This window comes from Ranitomeya variabilis, chromosome 1 (assembly GCF_051348905.1).
Source record: "Ranitomeya variabilis isolate aRanVar5 chromosome 1, aRanVar5.hap1, whole genome shotgun sequence".
Classification (NCBI taxonomy): Eukaryota; Metazoa; Chordata; class Amphibia; order Anura; family Dendrobatidae; genus Ranitomeya; species Ranitomeya variabilis.
In genome coordinates this window covers 594,067,820-594,089,166 of record NC_135232.1, presented here as the reverse complement: position 1 = coordinate 594,089,166, position 21,347 = coordinate 594,067,820, and the positions used below count along the sequence as shown (strand labels likewise).

Genomic DNA, 21,347 nt, shown 5'->3' with positions numbered 1-21,347 from the left:
GCACAGGAACTCATTTGTATATAGGATTTTTTTAACTTTATGCAAAATTGTGACATAAACCATAGCAAAAAGTCACAAGCTAGTGTACAATAAAGGACAGCTCAATAATACAGCATAGGAGACATTCTGTCATACTCGTAAAGGAATTGTCTACTTTGGGTTGTGAGAGGTTCCCAATGACTGGATGATTGCATACATTCTTACTGCTCCCGTTACCAATTAATCTAATTAGAGTGAGCAGATACTTAGTCACTAGTGATGAGCGAGTGTACTCATTGCTTGGGTTTTCCTGAGCATGCTCGGGTGATCTCCGAGTATTTGTTAGTGTTCGGAGATTTAATTTTCATCCCCGCATCTGAATGATTTACGGCTGCTAGCCAGCCTAAGTACATGTGGTGGTTGCCTGGTTGCTAGGGAATCCCCACATGTATTCAAGCTGGCTAATAACTGTAAATCATTCAGCTGCCGCTATGAAAACTAAATCTTCGAGCAGTCATAAATACTCGGAGATCACCGTACTCGGGAAAACCAGAGCAATGAGTATATTCGCTCATCACTATTAGTCACATAATGTAACGTGCAATAATTGCCTCCGAACGTAAAGAGGAATTCCTCTATTCCCCTCTTTAAATACTAGATGAAAATATATATATTTTTTTTATTTGCTTCCACAATAAATTACATATAAAAATTTTCCTAAAATGCATTTAAAAAAGGAAAAATATCATTTTTTACATGAGTTTTGGACCTGGAGTCCATTTTCATGGATTTTTTTGTTAGTAGTGCCGTTTGGTCCATCATCCGTTTTTGGTTCACCTATTGAAAAATCTGATGATGCTTCTTTTCTCTGAAATAGTAAAAAAAAAACAAAAAAAACATTCAACGATTATTATCGTGCAGAGACTAATAATATACAGTAAAGGGGAACTCTAGCAATAAACTGCTGAGGGAGGGTGGGGGACGGCTTTGCTTCTTAGATTCCTTATGGTAAGGAGAACTAGAAAATGTCTAAGGTCCTTCAGAAAAGAGGACCACTTTGAAAGTGTCTTCTTGGCTTCATGGAATCAAGCCACCTTCTTCCATTGCTTCATGATCCAGTTTTGATGATCACTTTTGGTGGTAGACATATATGGTCACACTGACATAGCCCAATATAGTTATCAGTAATTTGTGGTACCTTTGATGCCCATCATCTTGCTGTTGGTTCACCGGTTGTCCTTCCTTAGATGGACTTTGGTATGTACAGAGGGTGCAGAAAATATTCATACCCCTTTAAATTTTTCACTCTTTGTTTCATTGCAGCCATTTGGTAAATTCAAAAAAGTTCATTTTTTCTCATTAAATATATACTCTGCACCCCAGCTCGACTGAAAAAAACTGAAATGTAGACATTTTTGCAAATTTATTAAAAAAGGAAAGTGAAATATCACAGGGTCATAAGTATTCAGACCCTTTCCTCAGTATTGAGTAGAAGCACCCTTTTGAGCTAGTGCAGCCATGAGTCTTCTTGGGAATGATGCAACAAGTTTTTCACACCTGGATTTGGGGATCCTCTGCCATAGCTCCCAACCGTCCCTCATTGTGCGGGATTGTCCCGGTTTTCAGCCTCTGCCCCGCACTCCCGCACGGGGCACTCTAATCCCGCGGCGCAGATAGCAGGACCGACACGCCCCCTTGTATAGTTAACCCATGCTCCGGGCCCTTACCCTAAGTTCTGTATGGCTGCCTGCTTTCTGCGCACAGGACCTGTGATGAGGTCACAGGAGGGGAGGAGTCAGCGGTCACATGATCGGCAGACCGGGACCTCCGTGGATTACAGGACTTGGCTGTGCTGGTTTCTGCCACCTTGCCACACACATGGTCCTGCAGGAGGTAAGTAATGCCTTGTATGGGGTCAGGAGGTGTGCGGTGTGGATGTAGCAGAGCCGTGTGTGTACGAGGTGTGCGGAGCGGAGCCGAGTGTGTACGAGGTGTGCGGAGCGGAGCCGAGTGTGTACGAGGTGTGCGTAGCGGAGCCGTGTGTGTACGAGGTGTACGGAGCGGAGCCGTGTGTGTACGAGGTGTGCGGAGCAGAGCTGTGTGTGTGCGCGAGGTGTCTGGAGCGGAGCAGTGTGTGTACGAGGTGTGCGGAGCGGAGCCACGTGTGTACGAGGTGTATGGAGCGGAGCGCGTGTGTACGGAGCGGAGCCGTGTGCAAAGTGTACGGAGCGCAGCCGCGTGTGTAGGAGTAGCTATGTGTGGCCATTATATGGTACGAAGTATCATGTGCAGCCATTATACAGTATGGGGCATCATGTGCGGTCATTATACAGTATGGAGCATCATGTGCGGTCATTATACAGTATGGAGCATCATGTGCGGTCATTATACGGTATGGAGCATCATGTGCAGTCATTATACAGTATGGAGCATCATGTGTGGTCATTATACAGTATGGAGCATCATGTGGGGCCATTATACAGTATGGAGCATCATGTGCAGCCAGTAAACAGTATGGAGCATCATGTGAGGTCATTATACAGTATGGAGCATCATGTGCGGCCATTATACAGTATGGAGCATCATGTGCAGCCAATATAGAGTATGGAGCATCATGTGCAGTCATCATACAGTATGGAGCATCATGTGCGGTCATTATACAGTATGGAGCATCATGTGCAGCCAATATACAGTATGGAGCATCATGTGCGGTCATTATACAGTATGGGGCATCATGTGCGGTCATTACACAGTATGGAGCATCATGTGCAGCCAATATACAGTATGGAGCATCATGTGCAGTCATTATACAGTATGGAGCATCATGTGCAGTCATTATACAGTATGGAGCATCATGTGCAGTCATTATACAGTATGGGGCATCATGTGCAGTCATTATACAGTATGGAGCATCATGTGCGGTCATTATACGGTATGGAGCATCATGTGTGGTCATTATACAGTATGGAGCACTGTGTGGCCATATTTTTTTGTTTATAATTATTATATATGAAACAGTGTGATCAGCAGTGCTAAATGGGTGTGGTTGGGACGTGGATATGGGTGTGGCTAATTATGAATGGGTGTGGTCAGAGGAGTGGCCTAAAATTTGCCTCGGCGCGCGTTGCGCGACGCAAACTTTGGCCCTCTTTACCATCTTCAAAAGTTGTGAGGTATGCATCTGCCATTCTTCCTTGCAGATCCTCTCCAGTTCTGTCAGGTTGGAGGGTGAAAGTTGGTGGACAGCCATTTTCAGGTCTCTTCAGAGATGCTCAATTGGGTTTAGGTCAGGGCTCTGGCTGGGCCAGTCAAGAATGGTCACAGACTTGTTCTGAAGCCACTCCTTTGTTATTTTAGCTGTGTGCTTAAGGTCATTGTCTTGTTGGAAGGTGAACCTTCGGCCAAGTCTGAGGTCCAGAGCATTCTGGAAGAGGTTTTCATCCAGGATATCTCTGTACTTGGCCGCATTCATGTTTCCTTCAATGACAACCAGTCCTGTCCCTGCAGCAGAAAAACACCACCATAGCATGATGCTGCCACCATCATGTTTCACTGTTGGGATTGTATTGGGCAGGTGATGAGCAGTGCCTGCTTTTCTCCACACATACCACTTAGAATTATCACCAAAAAGGTCTATCTTCGTCCCATCAGACCAGATAATCTTATTTCTCATAGTCTGGGAGTCCTTCATTTGTTTTTTAGCAAACTCTATGCGTGCTTTTGCAGCGCCCCAGAGTCCTGGTCGTTGCAGTACTGACGCTCCGCCACTAAGGGGAGTGATGGTACGTCTGATGGCACTAAAGGAGTTCACCTGACCAGGTATCACAGTCACACATTACACTTCACACTCTGGCCACCAGGGGGAGCAAAGGGTTCTATGTATTAGGCCACTCCTCACAATCTGGTAAAACTGGGGGCTGGATAGGAAGTTAGGGAGAAGCTGACTGGGTTTTGCCCAGGCAACATCCTGTGAGAGAGGGAGTTCCTGGGAAAATTCAGGGGGGTCTCTGTCAGGGGTGGGATCCTGACAGTGGCCTAGCAAAAAGGACAGATCGTTACGGAGCCGCACCTGCACCCGTTGCGGTGGTATCTTAAGGAAGGACACGAAGCGAGGTTTATTGTGGAGAAGTGAGAAACGAGATCACAACACAAAGGAGGATAGAACCAGTAGGAGTCGTGCCCTAAGATCGTGGCAACATCTGTCATGGTTCCCAATGGCAGGGACATAGGCAAAAACAGGACTAGCTCTAGGAAGATGGAATCTAAGCTGACCGCGATGCTGAACCTCACGCACAACTACCAGTGGCCGGGGAACGTACCTGCGTTTTATCCCTAGACGTCTCGCGCCAGCCGGAGATCTAGCTACCCCTAATAGAGGAAACACAGACCTGGCTTGCCTCCAGAGAAAACCCCAAAGTGATAGTAGCCCCCAACATATAATGACGGTTAGTTAAGAAGAAAACACATACGTAGAATGAATGCAGGTTCAGCAAAGAGAGGCCCACTAACTAGATAGCAGAAAATACAAAAGTGGACTTCGCGGTCAACTCAAAACCCTACAAAATACCATCCTGAAATGACTTTAAACTCCGGTATCAACTCATGACACCGGAGTGGTCATTTCAGTTCACTAGAGCTTCCAGCAGCAAGATTCATATAAATGCACGCTGGACAAAAGGTACAAATGATCCAACTTATCTGAATCAGCAGACTTGGAGCAGGTAGCAAGTAACAGAAGAGCTCTGGTAACATTGATAGCCGGCAAGTAAATGACTGAGAAGCCAGATTATATAGGAAACTCCCATTTCCTGATGGGAACAGGTGCACTGGAGATAGAAGACAGAAGTCAACCAGTACCACCAGTAGCCACCAGAGGGAGCCCACAAACAGAATTCACAACAGTACCCCCCCCTTGAGGAGGGGGCACCGAACCCTCATGAGAACCACCAGGGCGATCTGGACGAGCCCTATGAAAGGCGCGAACCAAATCAGAGGCATGAACATCAGAGGCAGTCACCCCAGAATTATCCTCCTGACCGTATCCCTTCCATTTAACCAAATATTGAAGTCTCCGTCTGGAAATGCGAGAGTCCAAAATCTTCTCAACAACATACTCCAATTCACCCTGCACCAGCACAGGAGCAGGAGGCTCAACAGAAGGAACAACTGGTATCTCGTACCTCCGCAACAAAGACCGATGGAAGACATTATGAATAGTGAAAGATGCTGGTAGGTCCAAACGAAACGACACAGGATTAAGAATCTCCAAAATCTTATAAGGACCTATGAACCGAGGTTTAAACTTAGGAGACGAGACCTTCATAGGGACAAAACGAGAAGATAACCACACCAAGTCCCCAATGCGAAGACGATTACCAGCACGACGACGACGATTAGCAAACTGCTGAGTCTTCTCCTGGGACAGCTTCAAGTTGTCCACCACATGACTCCAAATCTGGTGCAATCTATCCACCATAGTGTCCACTCCAGGACAATCCGAAGATTCCACCTGACCAGATGAAAAACGAGGGTGAAACCCCGAATTGCAAAAGAAAGGAGAAACCAGAGTGGCAGAACTAGCCCGATTATTAAGGGCAAACTCCGCCAACGGCAAAAAGGCGACCCAGTCATCCTGATCAGCAGACACAAAACACCTCAAATAAGTCTCCAAGGTCTGATTAGTTTGCTCTGTCTGGCCATTCGTCTGAGGATGGAAGGCAGACGAAAAAGACAAATCAATGCCCATCCTGGCACAGAACGCCCGCCAAAATCTAGACACAAATTGGGATCCCCTGTCGGAAACGATGTTTTCCGGGATACCATGTAAACGAACCACATTCCGAAAAAACAGAGGAACCAACTCAGATGAAGAAGGCAACTTGGGCAAGGGTACCAAATGAACCATTTTAGAAAAACGGTCACACACCACCCAGATGACGGTCATTTTCTGAGAAACCGGGAGATCCGAAATAAAGTCCATAGAGATGTGCGTCCAAGGCCTCTTTGGAATAGGCAAGGGCAACAACAATCCACTAGCCCGAGAACAGCAAGGCTTGGCCCGAGCACAAACATCACAAGACTGCACAAAAGCACGCACATCCCGAGACAGGGAAGGCCACCAGAAGGACCTGGCCACCAAATCTCTGGTACCAAAGATTCCAGGGTGGCCTGCCAATACAGAAGAATGAACTTCCAAGATGACTCTACTGGTCCACTCATCTGGAACAAACAGTCTCCCAGGCGGACAACGATCAGGCCTATCCACTTGAAACTCCTGCAAAGCACGTCGCAAGTCTGGAGAGACAGCAGACAATATCACCCCATCCTTAAGGATACCCGTAGGCTCAGAATCACCAGGGGAGTCAGGCTCAAAACTCCTAGAAAGGGCATCTGCCTTCACATTCTTTGAACCTGGTAGATATGAGACCACGAAATTAAACCGGGAGAAAAACAACGACCAGCGCGCCTGTCTAGGATTCAGACGCCTGGCTGACTCAAGGTAAATCAGATTCTTGTGATCAGTCAAGACCACCACCTGATGCCTAGCACCCTCAAGCCAATGACGCCACTCCTCAAAGGCCCACTTCATAGCCAAGAGTTCCCGATTACCAACATCATAATTTCGCTCGGCGGGCGAAAACTTTCGAGAAAAGAACGCACATGGTCTCATCACCGAGCAATCGGAACTTCTCTGCGACAAAACCGCCCCCGCTCCGATCTCTGAAGCATCAACTTCGACCTGAAAAGGAAGTGAAACATCAGGCTGGCGCAACACAGGAGCAGAAGAAAAGCGGTGCTTAAGCTCCCGAAAGGCCTCCACAGCCGCCGAGGACCAATTGGAAACATCAGCACCCTTCTTAGTCAAATCCGTTAGAGGCTTAACAACACTTGAAAAACCAGTTATAAATCGACGATAGAAATTAGCAAAGCCCAAGAATTTCTGAAGACTCTTAAGGGAAGTCGGTTGCGTCCAATCACAAATAGCCCGAACCTTGACAGGATCCATCTCAATAGAAGAAGGGGAAAAAATGTACCCCAAAAAAGAGATCTTCTGAACCCCAAAAATACACTTTGAACCCTTTACAAACAAAGAATTGGCCCGCAAAACCTGAAAAACCTTCCTGACCTGTTGAACATGCGACTCCCAGTCATCGGAAAAAATCAAAATATCATCCAAATACACAATCATAAATTTATCCAGATATTCACGGAAAATATTGTGCATAAAGGACTGAAAGACTGAAGGGGCATTAGAAAGACCAAAAGGCATTACCAGATACTCAAAATGGCCCTCGGGCGTATTAAATGCAGTTTTCCACTCATCTCCCTGCTTAATCCGCACCAAATTATACGCACCCCGAAGGTCAATCTTAGAAAACCACCTTGCCCCCTTAATACGAGCAAACAAATCAGTCAACAGTGGCAAAGGATACTGATATTTGACTGTAATCTTATTCAACAGCCGATAATCAATACAAGGCCTCAGGGAACCATCCTTTTTACCCACGAAAAAAAAACCTGACCTGCTCCTAAAGGGGATGAGGATGGACGGATATGTCCCTTTTACAAGGACTCCTTAATACACTCTCGCATAGCAGCATGCTCTGGTACAGACAGATTGAACAAACGACCTTTAGGAAATTTGCTGCCAGGAATCAAATCTATAGCACAATCGCAATCCCTGTGAGGAGGGAGCGAACTAAGTTTAGGCTCCTCAAAAACATCACAATAGTCAGACAAAAATGCCGGAACCTCAGAGGGAGTAGATGAAGCAATGGAAACCAAAGGTACTTCCCCATGAACCCCCTGACATCCCCAGCTTAATACGGACATTGTTTTCCAGTCAAGAACTGGGTTGTGAGTTTGTAACCATGGCAATCCAAGCACTAAGACATCATGCAAATTATGCAACACAAGGAATCGAATCACCTCCTGATGGTCTGGAGTCATACACATAGTCACTTGCGTCCAGTATTGAGGTTTATTCCTAGCCAATGGTGTGGAGTCAATACCCTTCAAAGGAATAGGGACTTCCAGAGACTCTAGACTAAACCCACAACGCCTGGCAAAGGACCAATCCATAAGACTCAGGGCGGCGCCAGAGTCCACATAGGCATTCACGGTAATAGATGATAACGAACAAATCAAAGTCACAGACAAAAGAAACTTAGACTGCAAGGTGCTAACTGCAAAAGACTTATCAACCCTCTTTGTGCGTTTAGAGCATGCTGATATAACATGAGCAGAATCGCCACAATAGAAGCACAACCCATTTTTACGCCTATAATTCTGCCGTTCACTTCTGGACAGAATTCTATCACATTGCATATTCTCCGGTGCCTGCTCAGAAGACACCGCCAAATGGTGCACAGGTTTGCGCTCCCGTAAACGCCGGTCAATCTGAATAGCCATTGTCATGGACTCATTCAGACCTGTGGGCGTAGGAAACCCCACCATGACATCTTTAACGGCGTCAGAGAGACCCTCTCTGAAATTCGCCGCCAGGGCGCACTCATTCCACTGAGTAAGCACAGACCATCTTCGAAATTTTTGACAATATACCTCAGCTTCATCATGCCCTTGAGAGAGGGCTATCAAGGCCTTTTCAGCCTGAATCTCCAAATTAGGTTCCTCATAGAGCAACCCCAGCGCCAGAAAAAATGCATCCACATTGAGCAGCGCAGGGTCCCCTGGCGCCAATGCAAATGCCCAATTCTGGGGGTCACCCCGCAGCAAGGAAATAACAATCTTAACCTGCTGAGCGGGGTCTACAATTGTGCTTAAAATTCAAAAAACGAGATCTATCTCCAGAAAAAAACTCTGGTATAGGAATTTTAGGTTCAGACATAGGAGCATGTATGACAAAATCTTGTATATTTTGAACCTTAGAAGCCAGATTATTCAGATTTGAAGCTAAACTCTGGATATCCATTTCTCAGCAGCTGAGATCTGAGCCATTCAGGGATTAAGAGGAGGGGAAAGAAGCAGACTGCAATTATGGCTAGACAGACTTCAGAGTAAAAAAAAAAAAAAAAAGGTGTCAGAGACTTCTTCTCTCTCCTTCTTCAGCCAATACTTAACACAGTTAGGCCGGCTATACTGTCATGGTTCCCAATGGCAGGGACATAGGCAAAAACAGGACTAGCTCTAGGAAGATGGAATCTAAGCTGACCGCGATGCTGAACCTCACGCACAACTACCAGTGGCCGGGGAACGTACCTGCGTTTTATCCCTAGACGTCTCGCACCAGCCGGAGATCTAGCTACCCCTAATAGAGGAAACACAGACCTGGCTTGCCTCCAGAGAAAACCCCAAAGTGATAGTAGCCCCCAACATATAATGACGGTTAGTTAAGAAGAAAACACATACGTAGAATGAATACAGGTTCAGCAAAGAGAGGCCCACTAACTAGATAGCAGAAAATACAAAAGTGGACTTCGCGGTCAACTCAAAACCCTACAAAATACCATCCTGAAATGACTTTAAACTCCGGTATCAACTCATGACACCGGAGTGGTCATTTCAGTTCACTAGAGCTTCCAGCAGCAAGATTCATATAAATGCACACTGGACAAAAGGTACAAATGATCCAACTTATCTGAATCAGCAGACTTGGAGCAGGTAGCAAGTAACAGAAGAGCTCTGGTAACATTGATAGCCGGCAAGTAAATGACTGAGAAGCCAGATTATATAGGAAACTCCCATTTCCTGATGGGAACAGGTGCACTGGAGATAGAAGACAGAAGTCAACCAGTACCACCAGTAGCCACCAGAGGGAGCCCACAAACAGAATTCACAACAAACATCCTACTGAGGCGCGTAGCCGGTGGCTGGAACGCCGAGGAAGTATTGGGCTCCAAGCATTACTTCAAACAGCGGCAGGACAGTTAATTATAGGTTGGCTGTCTCACCTAAATCACCTAAGCAGACAACAGAGGCAATTGTGGGAGAGGGGCGTCTCTAGGGTCCCTATAAAATAACTCCAGGCCTACCCCGTCATACGGGTGCGTCCTAGCCGTATCATCTGGGGGACAGAGAGAGAAAGAACATCAGAAACAGACACAACAGTTGTGAGGACTATCCCGTGGTGCTCAGCAGGGAGGTACTACAACACACAGGAGCTAGAAGGTAGGCACTGATTTCCACCTGCAAAGGGAACTCTGGATGTGCCTTCGGACCGGCCGGTCTCAGCCAGCCCTGTTAGCAGTGCTCTGGATTGCGGATCCCGAAGCCTTCAGTAAAGAGGTAAAGAGACTGCAACCCTGTGTCCTCGTTATTCCTCGCACCTTGTACCACGCACCACCATCACACCTTTCATTGGACGCCCCTTAGCAGGGTCACGGACCGGGTTTAGCCACCGTGACAACCCCAGGACTGAGACAGAGAGGCCCGGAACCGAGTACCCCGCGGCCCTGCGTCTGGGGGCGCTCCAACTTTCATATGTCTTGCACTGTGGAGAGGCTTCCGTCGAGCCACTCTGCCATAATGGTGGAGGGCTGCAGTGATAGTTGACTTTGTGGATCTTTCTTTCATCTCCCTACTGCATCTCTGGAGCTCAGCCACAGTGATCTTGGGGTTCTTCTTTACCTCTCTCGCCAAAGGCTCATCACCCATGATTGCTCAGTTTGGCTGGACGCCCAGGTCTAGGAAGACTTCTGGTGGTCCCAAATTTCTTCCATTTAAGGATTATGGAGGCCACTGTGCTCTTAGGAACCTTGAGTACTGCAGAAATTCTGTTGTAACCTTGGCCAGGACTGTGCCTTGCCACAATTCTGTCTCTGAGCTCCTTGTCCTGTTCCTTTGACCTCATGATTCTCATTTGGTCTGACATGCACTGTGAGCTGTGAGGTCTTATATAGACAGGTGTGTGCCTTTCCAAATCAAGTCCTATCAGTTTAATTAAACACAGTTGGCCTTCAATGAAGGAGTAGAACCATCTCAAGGAGGATCACAAGGAAATGGACAGCATGTGACTTAAACATGAGTGTCTGAGCAAAGGGCTGAATACTTATGACCATGTGATATTTCAGTTTTTCTATTTTAATAAATTTGTAAAAATTACTACATTTCTGTTTTTTTTTATAGTCAACATGGGGTGCAGAGTGTACATTAAAGAGAAAAAAAAATAACTTTTTTGAATTTCCAAATGGCTGCATTGAAACAGAGTGAAAAATGTAAAGGGGTCTGATTACTTTCCATACCCACTGTACTAACCAATGTATACTGGGAACACCCCACAAGACCTTCCGTATACTGGGAACACCCCACAACACCTGCTGCATACTAAGAATGCCCCACAAGACCTGCTGTATTACGGAAACAACTCACATGACCTGCTGTATCCCAGGAACACCCCACAAGCACTCAGGTATACCAGAAACAACTTACAAGTCCTGCAGTGTACAGGGAACACCCCATACCTGCCATATAACAAGAGCATCCCACATGACCCGCCATATATCGGGAACACCCCACAAGACCTGCTGTATACTGTAAACACCCCACAACACATGCCGTATACCATGAACACCCCACAAGACCTGTTGTATACCAGGAGCATCCCACAAGACTTGCTCTATACCAGGAACACCTTACAATAGCACCATATACCAACAACACCCCACTAGACTCTCCGTATATTGGAAACCTCCCACAAGATCTGCCGTTTACCATGAACACTTTATAATACCATCATATACATGGAACACCCCACAATACCTGCTGTATACTAGGAACATATTCCAATCTTACAAGATCGCCATATACCAGGAACACCCCACAAGACATGGAGTATACCAGGAACATCTTACAAGACTGCCATATACCAGGAACACCCCACAAGACCAGTTGCATACCAGGAACACCTGACAAGACCATCATATACCAGGAACACCCCACAAGACCTGTTGTATACCAGGAACATCTTACAAGACCATCATATACCAGGAACACCACACAAGACCTGCCGTATACCAGGAACACCTGACAAGATCGCTGTATACCAGAAACACTCCAAAAGACCCATTGTTTTGTAGATCACTGACCCAGTCGTTTAAACATCACATTTTGGCCATTGTCAAAGTCTCCCAGATCCTAACATTTACTCATTTTCCCATTTCCAACAAGAATTGACCGATCATTCTCTGCATAATATATCCCATCCCATACAGATGCCATTGTCACCTGACAATGATATTCTCTTCACCTTTCTGTGGTTTTAATGTTATGGCGGCTCAGTGTACATTACCAAGGAATTTGAGAATAGTACAGGACTTCACTGACATTCAAAGAAAACAAATGGGAACTATTCTGCTGCATGCGTCCGGTGATTCCTCCCCTGCCAGCAATGGAGACAATCGCTCAGATACTGGTAGTTGCGCCGGTGGAGCCATTCACCTCCACGCTATATTATGCAGGTTGTATTGTAGTAGGAGACGTGTTTTGAAAATCAGAGGATGTGGCTGATGTCTTATTTCCTGAAGCGACGCTTTGAAGCAGCCTCCGTCATTTCTTTCAGTACGGAAAATAATATTCCCCAAGTGAATAACATCACTGTATCAGTAATGTGGGGACTTATAATATTGTCTCGGATGAGATCATATATGCTGCATGGAAATGTGGATTTGACGGCATGTTGGGATCCAGTTAATTGAAAATGGATAGAGCGGACAGTCATTCTAAAAAGAGTCTGTGAGAACCCTGGTATAGATAATTGTCATTCTTCTGGATTCGAACATAATGACTAGTGATGAGCGAAAATACTCGTTGCTCGGGTTTTTCCGAGCACGCTCGGGTGGTCTCCGAGTATTTATGACTACTTGGAGATTTAGTTTTCATTGCCGTAGCTGAATGATTTACAGCTATTAGCCAGGCTGAGCACATGTGGGGGTTGCCTGGTTGCTAGGGAATCTTCACATGTATTCAAGCTGGCTAACAGATGTAAATAATTCAGCTGCGGGGATGAAAACTAAATCTCCAAGCAGTCATAAATACTCGGAGACCACCTGATCGTGCTCGGGAAAACCCGAGCAACGAGTATATTCGCTCATCACTAGTAACGACCCAACAGGGGGTCGGACAGCGAACGGCACAACACACACACAACTGGATGGAAAAGGGGAGAGGAAGGCCCTACCGATAGGGAATGAAGGATGGACTCCTCCTGAACTCCAACCTGAACCTGTCCCTACACTCCCCTAACTCCCTAAGCGGGTTCTTCTCCCCGCCGCCGTCCGGAACCTCGTTCCTCGCTGTCACCTCGCACTGCCCTGGATAGACAAGGAAAAAATACCAAACTTAGCTTAACAACTTTCTCTGCTGCAAAGCACCTCACAGCAGAAGAAAGGCACCTGGACCAACTCCACATAACCAGCTGATTCACCACTTTAGAGCTCCTTACTTGGTCAACATAGATTGCTCTATCACTGACAGACAGCTGATGCATCAGGTGACTATTTAAAGGATGGTGGCAGTGGTCTCCACCCACATTAGCTGACCTAGCAACTCTGCAATTGCAGTAAACCGCTAGCAAGAGAAACTGACATTAACCCCTGTCGGCATGAAAGGAAGAAAGCTACATAAAAATCATAGTGGAACCAGAGCTGCCACACATCCAAAAATTGATTGTGACACCTGAATTCTGTATTCTGTGGTCGGCATCTCTTTTCTCTGAGCCACAAGAGATACACCTTTTCTTTGGGTGTTTCAGTTCTATCGGTTTTGGGTAACAGGTGATTTCAATGTACTCTGTTTGTCCTACCACCTTTCAGGTGCGGCTTTAAATACCTCCCACTAATGGTGTTTCCTGCTGGTGATAAACTTTGTTGTATTCATTCACTTTGCTGTTGGTTGCAGTTGTTTTGTGTACTTTCTTTTACTCCTTAGGGAACTTCTACTCTACCAATCCTAGGAGCTTCCAGGGACATTCAGGGTAAGCCGCCATCAAGTGGGGGCGCCATTATGTTATCTCAGAGTGCCAACCTCTGTTAGGCAGGGACAGACCAGGGTCTGAAAAGGGCTTTTTGTAGTCTGAACAAGGACCTGTCAGATTCAGGTGTTTGTCTCCCTGGTTTGTACGCTACCCAAATTAATGTGCTTTGGCAGTCATAACATTAATATGGTTTAGTTCCGTATGTAGTGGGCTCTAGTGATGAGCGAGTATACTCGTTGCTCGGGTTTTCCCGAGCACGCTCAGGTGGTCTCCGCGTAGTTGTGAGAGCTCGGAGATTTAGCTTTTGTTGACGGCAGCTGCATGATTTGCGGCTGCTAGACAGCTTGAATACATGTGGGGATTCCCTAGCAACCAGGCAACCCCCACATGTACACAGGCTGGCTAGCAGCTGTAACTCATGTAGCTGAGTTGGCAAAAACTAAATCTCCCGAGCACTCACAAATACTCGGAAACCACCCGAGCGTGCTCGGGAAAACCTGAGCAATGAGTATACTCGCTCATCACTAGTGGGCTCCCCTAGTGGTGGTTGAATACAACCAGAATTTTATGATTTATCAAGTCATCTGTTTTAGCTGTTATTTGGGCCATCTACCATCTGGTTGCCTTTTACATTGCCCATGATGCATATTTTCAAAGGGGGAAGAGCCTCATTACATTGCTCCTGCTCCTACTAATTGCCAACTAATGATAGATCATTTATAATTGGTGGAGTAAAGTTGAACTTGATGGACCTAGGTCTTTTTTAAACCTATGTAACGATGTAACTAACACTACTTCCAGAATGGACTGCATCCTGTACTTTACAGGAAGTCATAGCCTGACTTCCTGTCTGCACAGTGTAGCTTGTGCTGGACTGGCAGTTACACTGGGGATGGCATGACACATGGTCACTGTTATATAATAACAGGGCAGCATTTTACTTACACACTCTGGTCTCCTCATTGCTTATATTCTGTGATTGAGCATCATCTCTGCAAGGACCGGCCAGCACATACACTGATGAAAAAGGCTGGCTATTGGATTCAATAGCGTATGCACTTCGATTCTTAAAAATGTAAGAAAAACAGAAAAACCAAGATGAAGATATAAGGACAGTTGCACTTGTTTTCCTGCCACCCTTCTTGGCTACTTTCTTTGCCGCATAGGCAGCCATCTCTCCCTTTCCTCATATTCTATGTAGGTGCATGTCAAGGAGGTGTGACTCCCATCTAAGGCACATAAATATCCAAGGTGGGACAAGGATTTATCTCTATTCTGTCTGACATTTTCCAATACTGCAGTGGAGCAAAAAGATTTGAAGGGTGTTGTCAACATCAACATTCATTAAGGTAGTGTGAGCTTTCTTAGCCTAGTGACTAGGCCTAAAGTGATATGATGATGTTGTGAGGGCCTGGTAATCCCAAGAAGCGCCCTGGATGCCGGTATTCAAACTTCCTTGGCTTGCAGTTGTATACTGGCATACTGGATGCCTCTTGTGACTACTAGGCCTATCGACCTTATGGCATCACATGAGGTTTACTGAAATGCCAGCATAATGGGTGTCTCTTGTAATTACCAGACCCTTATAATGCCATAAAGTCTCATGCCAGCATTCTAGGTCCCTGTTGTGATTGAAACGCCCCAGCGATATCATGATGTTGCAGCATTCGAACACCCTTTATCAATGACTCGAATGCCAGCATTCTGGTTGCATCTAGTGATTAAAAGGCCCAACCCATGATATCACAACATCACATGAGATGCTAAAGACTAGACTTCATGCAATGTAATGAAGTCGGGAGGCCTAGCAATCAAAAGAGGTGCTCAAGATGACGGCATTTGAGTAGTCCTCATGTGATGTCATGACATCAAGTGAGCTTAGTAATCACAAGAGGCACCCATATGTCAGCATTTGAAGTTCCTTGGTTAGCACTCAAATGCTGGCATCATGAATGTTTTCTTCTGATTATTAGGCCCTTATAACACCATGACGTCTCATGAGGCTTAGTTGGATGCCAGCATCCTAGCTCTTTGTTGTGATTACCAGGCCCTGTGACATCATGACGTTGTAATGGCCTAGAAATCGCAAGAAATGCACAGGATGCCGACATTTGAGCCTCCGTGGTGGGCCCTTGAATGTCAGCATCCTTGGCAGCTCTTATGATTACTAAGCCCCCATCCGTGACATTATAGCGTCACATGAGGCCTAGTATTCACCAGAGGCTTCCAGATCTCAGACTTCAAACTTCTTTGGTTGGCACTTGAATGCTGGCATAATGGACATCTCTTGTGATTACTAGACCATTATAATGCCATGACATCTCATGCTGGCATCCTTAGTCCCTTTTGTGGTAAAAGGCCCCAAGAACATCATGATGTTGCTGTGGCTGAGTGCTGAGGATGCCAAAATTTGGACCTCCTTGTTCAGCACTCAAATGTCGGTATTTTAGGCACGTCTACTGATTTCTGGGACCAGGCCCGTGACATCATAACATTGCATGAGATACAAACTAGACCTCATGCAATGTCATGTAGTCGTGGAGCCCTAGTAATCACAAGAGGCGCCCTGGATGTTGGCATTTGAGTTGGCCTCATGTGATGTCATGATGTTGTGGAAGCCTAGTAATCACAATAGGTGCCAAGGATGCCAGAATTCGAGTAAGCCTCATATGATATCATTATGTCAAGGTAGCCTAGTAATCACAAGAGGTTCCCAGGATGGAGGCATTCAAAGATTCTGGTTGGCACCCGAATGCTGGCATAATAGGCTTCTCCTGTGACTATTAGGCCCTTATAACACCATGAGGTCTCATGAGGCCTACTTAAATGCCAGCATCCTAGTTTTCTGTTATGAATACCTGCCCCCCCGCGGCATCATGACATTGCAGTGGCCAGAAATTGACATAAATGCCCATGATACCGGCATTCGAGCCTCTATGGCCAACACTTGAATGTCGGCATCCTTGGCGCCTTTTCTGATTACTAGTTCCCTCGCCCATGACATCATAACCTCGCATGAGATCCTAACGACTAGACCACATACGATGTCATGAAATCACAGAGGCCTAGTAATCATAAGAGGTGTCTAGGATTCTGGAATTCAAGAAGGCCTCATGTTATGTCATGTCAGTGCAGAGGCCTGGTAAACACAAGAGGCCCATAAAGTTTCAGGAATCAAGAAGTCTTTTGATGTCATGATGTAAAGGGGGCCTAGTAATCACAAGAGGTGCCCAGGATAGGGGCAATTAAGTAGGCCTCATGATATCATGGGGGCCTAGCAATCACAATACTTGCCTAGTATGCCAGCATTCAAGAGCTGCTCAAAAAAGTTGGTATTGCCCTCGCCAAGGTGCCATGGAGTATGAACATTAATCCCAAAGCTTTTTCCATCATCAATTTCTACAATACCATATTTTGGTGAAACCAATGATCCATGTGAGTTAATGGTAGACCTCAAGGGGGTCAAAAATGTTTTTTTTTTTTACTGCACCATATGATTAATATACCCCACATACCTCAGGTTTCTGGACTGTGGAGTACAATGTATGGGTGGTTTCATGTGTTTGTTCTGATACTGGTTCAGGGGCTGGTGGTCTACTTTGGGGGCAAGTTTGTGGATTGCTGTACTGTTTTGAGGACATGCCTGTCATGATTAAATAAAAAAACAAAAACACAAACATTTTATTAGTTTTGCTCTGAACATGGTGCCAATAGAAACGGTATGATTTTCCACGATGGTATTTACGTACTTCACTCTATATTTTAAAGAGAACTAAGATGGTGCTGTTAACCATAGGGCATAATATGGACACTCATGACACTTTGCTATGCGGTGAATTTGATAACATTTTTATAAAAAAACAAAACAAAGCAAAAAAAAAGCACGTGTACGAGACATAGGAGTAGTAAGTATACTAATAGTAGCCTTAGGAGTAGTAGGTATACTAATAGTAGACAAAGGAGTAGTAGGTATACTAATAGTAGCCACAGGAGTAGTAGATATACTAAGAGTAGGCATAGGAGTAGTAGATATACTAAAAGTAGGCATAGGAGGAGTAGGTATACTAATAATAGGCATAAGAGTAGTAGGTATACTAATAGTAGACATAGGAGTACTAGGTCTGCTAATAGTAGGCCCAGGAGTAATAGGTATACTAATAGTAGGCATAAGAGTAGTAGGTATACTAATAGTAGACATAGGAGTACTAGGTCTGCTAATAGTAGGCCCAGGAGTAATAGGTATACTAATAGTAGGCATAGGAGTAGTAGGTATACTAATAATAGGCATAGGAGTAGTAGGTAGACTTATAGTAGGCATAGGAGGAGTAGGTATACAAATAGTAGGCATAGGAGGAGTAGGTATACTAATAGTAGCCATAGGAGTAGTAGGTATACTAATAGTAGGCATAAGGCCAGCGTCACACTCAGCGTATGAAAATACGGTCCGTTATTTACGGCCGTAATACGCAGAAATGTTCCAAAAATAGTGATCCGTATGTCATCCGTAGGCAGGGTGCGTCAGCGTATTTTGCGCATGGCATCCTCCATATGTAATCCGTATGGCATCCGTACTGCGATATTTTCTCGCAGGCTTGCAAAACCGACATCTAATGGATTTATGTGCTCAAATATTCGGTAAAACATATATACAGTATGTATATGCAGCGCCCCAGAGTCCTTGTCGTTGCAGTACTGTGGCTCCGCCACTAAGGGGAGCTATGGTACGTCTGATGGCACTGAAGGAGTTCATCTGACCAGGTGTCACAGACACCAATACATTTCACAGCCGGGCCTCCAGGGGGAGCTAAGGGTTCTATTCATTAGGCCACTCCTCACATACTGGTAAAACTGGGGGTCAGGCAGGAAGTTAGAGAGAAAGCTGACTGGGTTGGAACCAGGCAACACCTTGTGGCAGAGGGTGTTGTGGGGGAAGATTCGGTAGGGTCCCTGTCAGGGGTGGGATCCTGACAGAGGCCTGGCAACTTGAGAGAACGTCACGGGACCGTGCCTGCTCAGCATAGCGGCGGTGCCTAAGGAAGGATTAGAAGCGAGATAGATTGTGCTGAGTGAGAAACGAGATCAAAGCAAGAAGGAGAATACCAGTAGGAGTCGTGCTGTAAGACCGAGGCAACATCCTACTGAGGCGTACAACCGGCGGCCGGAACGCCGAGGAAGTATTTCTATATTCAGCTTCAGGCAATACTTCAAACCAACGGCAGGACAGTCAGTCATAGGCGGGCTGTCTCACCTAAATCACCTACGAAGACATAGGGGGCAACTTGTGGAGAGGGGTGACTCTAGGGTCCCGGAAGAGCTCCGAGCCTACCCGTCATACGGGTGCCGTCCTAACCGTAACATCAGGGAGGGACGGAAGATTAGCAGAACATCATCTAATCGAGTTGTGAGGGAACTTAAGAAACAGACACAACAGTTGTGGGGACTTTCCGTAAGCACAGCAGGGAAGGACCGCAACACATAGCGCTAGCAGGAAGGCACCGATTTCCACCTGTAAAGAGAACTCTGGAGGTGCCATTGGACCGGCCGGACTTGCGCAGCCTGGTTAACCGTATTCCGGATTGAGGACCCAGAGATCTTCAGTAAAGAGGTAAAGAGAATGCAACCTGGTGTCCTCGTTATTTACTGCACCGCACCAACACCACCATCCACATCTATTATTTACTGTACGCCCCTCAGCAGGGTCACGGACCGGGCCTAGCCACCGTGACAACCCCAGAGCAGAGACTCAGAGGCCCGGTACCGGGTACCCCTCGGCCCTGCGGCAGTGGGGGTGCTACATATATATATATATATATATGCCGGCTCTTTCTTTCTCCTTCCCAAACCCGACATGATTGAGACATGGTTTACATACAGTAAACCATCTCATATCCCTTTCTTTTTGCATATTACACACTACTAATGTTAGTAGTGTGTATGTGCAAAATTTGGGCGCTGTAGCTTGTAAAATAAAGGGTTAAATGGCGGAAAAAATTGGCGTGGGCTCCCGCGCAATTTTCTCCGCCAGAGTGGTAAAGCCAGTGACTGAGGGCAGATATTAATAGCCTAGAGAGGGTCCATGGTTATTGGCCCCCCTGGCTACAAACATCTGCCCCCAGCCACCCCAGAAAAGGCACATCTGGAAGATGCGCCTATTCTGGCACTTGGCCACCCTCTTCCCACTCCCGTGTAGCGGTGGGATATGGGGTAATGAAGGGTTAATGTCACCTTGCTATTGTAAGGTGACATTAAGCCAGATTAATAATGGAGAGGCGTCAATTATGACACCTATCCATTATTAATCCAATAGTACGAAATGGTTAATAAAACACACACACATTATTTAAAAGTATTTTAATGAAATAAAGACACAGGTTGTTGTAATATTTTATTATACTGGTAATCCACCTGAAGACCCTCGTTCTGTAATAAAGGAAAAATAGAAAAACAACAATATCTCATACCTTCCGTCGCTCAGGTCAAGTCCCACGAAGTAAATCCATCTGAAGGGGTTAAATCATTTTACAGCCAGGAGCTCTGCTAAAGCAGTGCTCGTGCCTGTAAAAACCCCGGGGAATGAATGGAAAGCAGGGTGACCTGTAGTTACCTTGAGTCGCGGTGAAGCACCCTCTGCTGGATGTCCTCATATGAACTCGAGCGTGGGAACTTTTCCCAGGCTCCAGTTCATGAGGACATCCAGCAGAGGGCGCCTCAGCGCAACTCAAGGTAACTACAGGTCATTCCCCTGCATTCCATTCATTCCCCGGGATATTTACAGGCAAGAGCACTGCTTTAGCAGAGCTCCTGGCTGTAAAATGATTTAACCCCTTCAGATGGATTTACTTCGTGGGACTTGACCTGAGCGACGGAAGGTATGAGATATTGTTGTTTTTTTATTTTTCCTTTATTACAGAACGAGGGTCTTCAGGTGGATTACCAGTATAATAAAATATTACAACAACCTGTGTCTTTATTTCATTAAAATACTTTTAAATAATGTGTGTGTGTTTTATTAACCATTTCGTACTATTGGATTAATAATGGATAGGTGTCATAATTGACGCCTCTCCATTATTAATCTGGCTTAATGTCACCTTACAATAGCAAGGTGACATTAACCCTTCATTACCCCATATCCCACCACTACACGGGAGTGGGAAGAGAGTGGCCAAGTGCCAGAATAGGCGCATCTTCCAGATGTGCCTTTTCTGGGGTGGCTGGGGGCAGATGTTTGTAGCCAGGGGGGGCCAATAACCATGGACCCTCTCTAGGCTATTAATATCTGCCCTCAGTCACTGGCATTACCACTCTGGTGGATAAAATTGCGCGGGAGCTACGCCAATTTTTTCCGCCATTTAACTCTTTATTTTACAAGCTAGAGTGCCCAAATTTTGCACATACACACTACTAACATTAGTAGTGTGGAATATGCAAAAAAAAA

The 21,347-nt window shown here is 45.7% G+C and overlaps 1 protein-coding gene across 1 annotated transcript in view; it reads right to left on the bottom strand.

The window, feature by feature from the left end:
* Positions 1–472: 472 nt before the first annotated feature.
* LOC143807642 (signaling lymphocytic activation molecule-like) overlaps positions 473–21,347 on the bottom strand; it is a 38,898-nt gene continuing 18,023 nt past the window's right edge. Inside the window, exons 5-7 of the mRNA XM_077289482.1 lie at positions 17,425–17,552; positions 14,855–14,975; positions 473–847 (exon numbers count right to left, since the gene is read on the bottom strand). Coding sequence (XP_077145597.1) covers positions 846–847; positions 14,855–14,975; positions 17,425–17,552 — 251 coding nt within the window. The 3' untranslated portion in view covers positions 473–845. The remainder of the gene's footprint in view (positions 848–14,854; positions 14,976–17,424; positions 17,553–21,347) is intronic.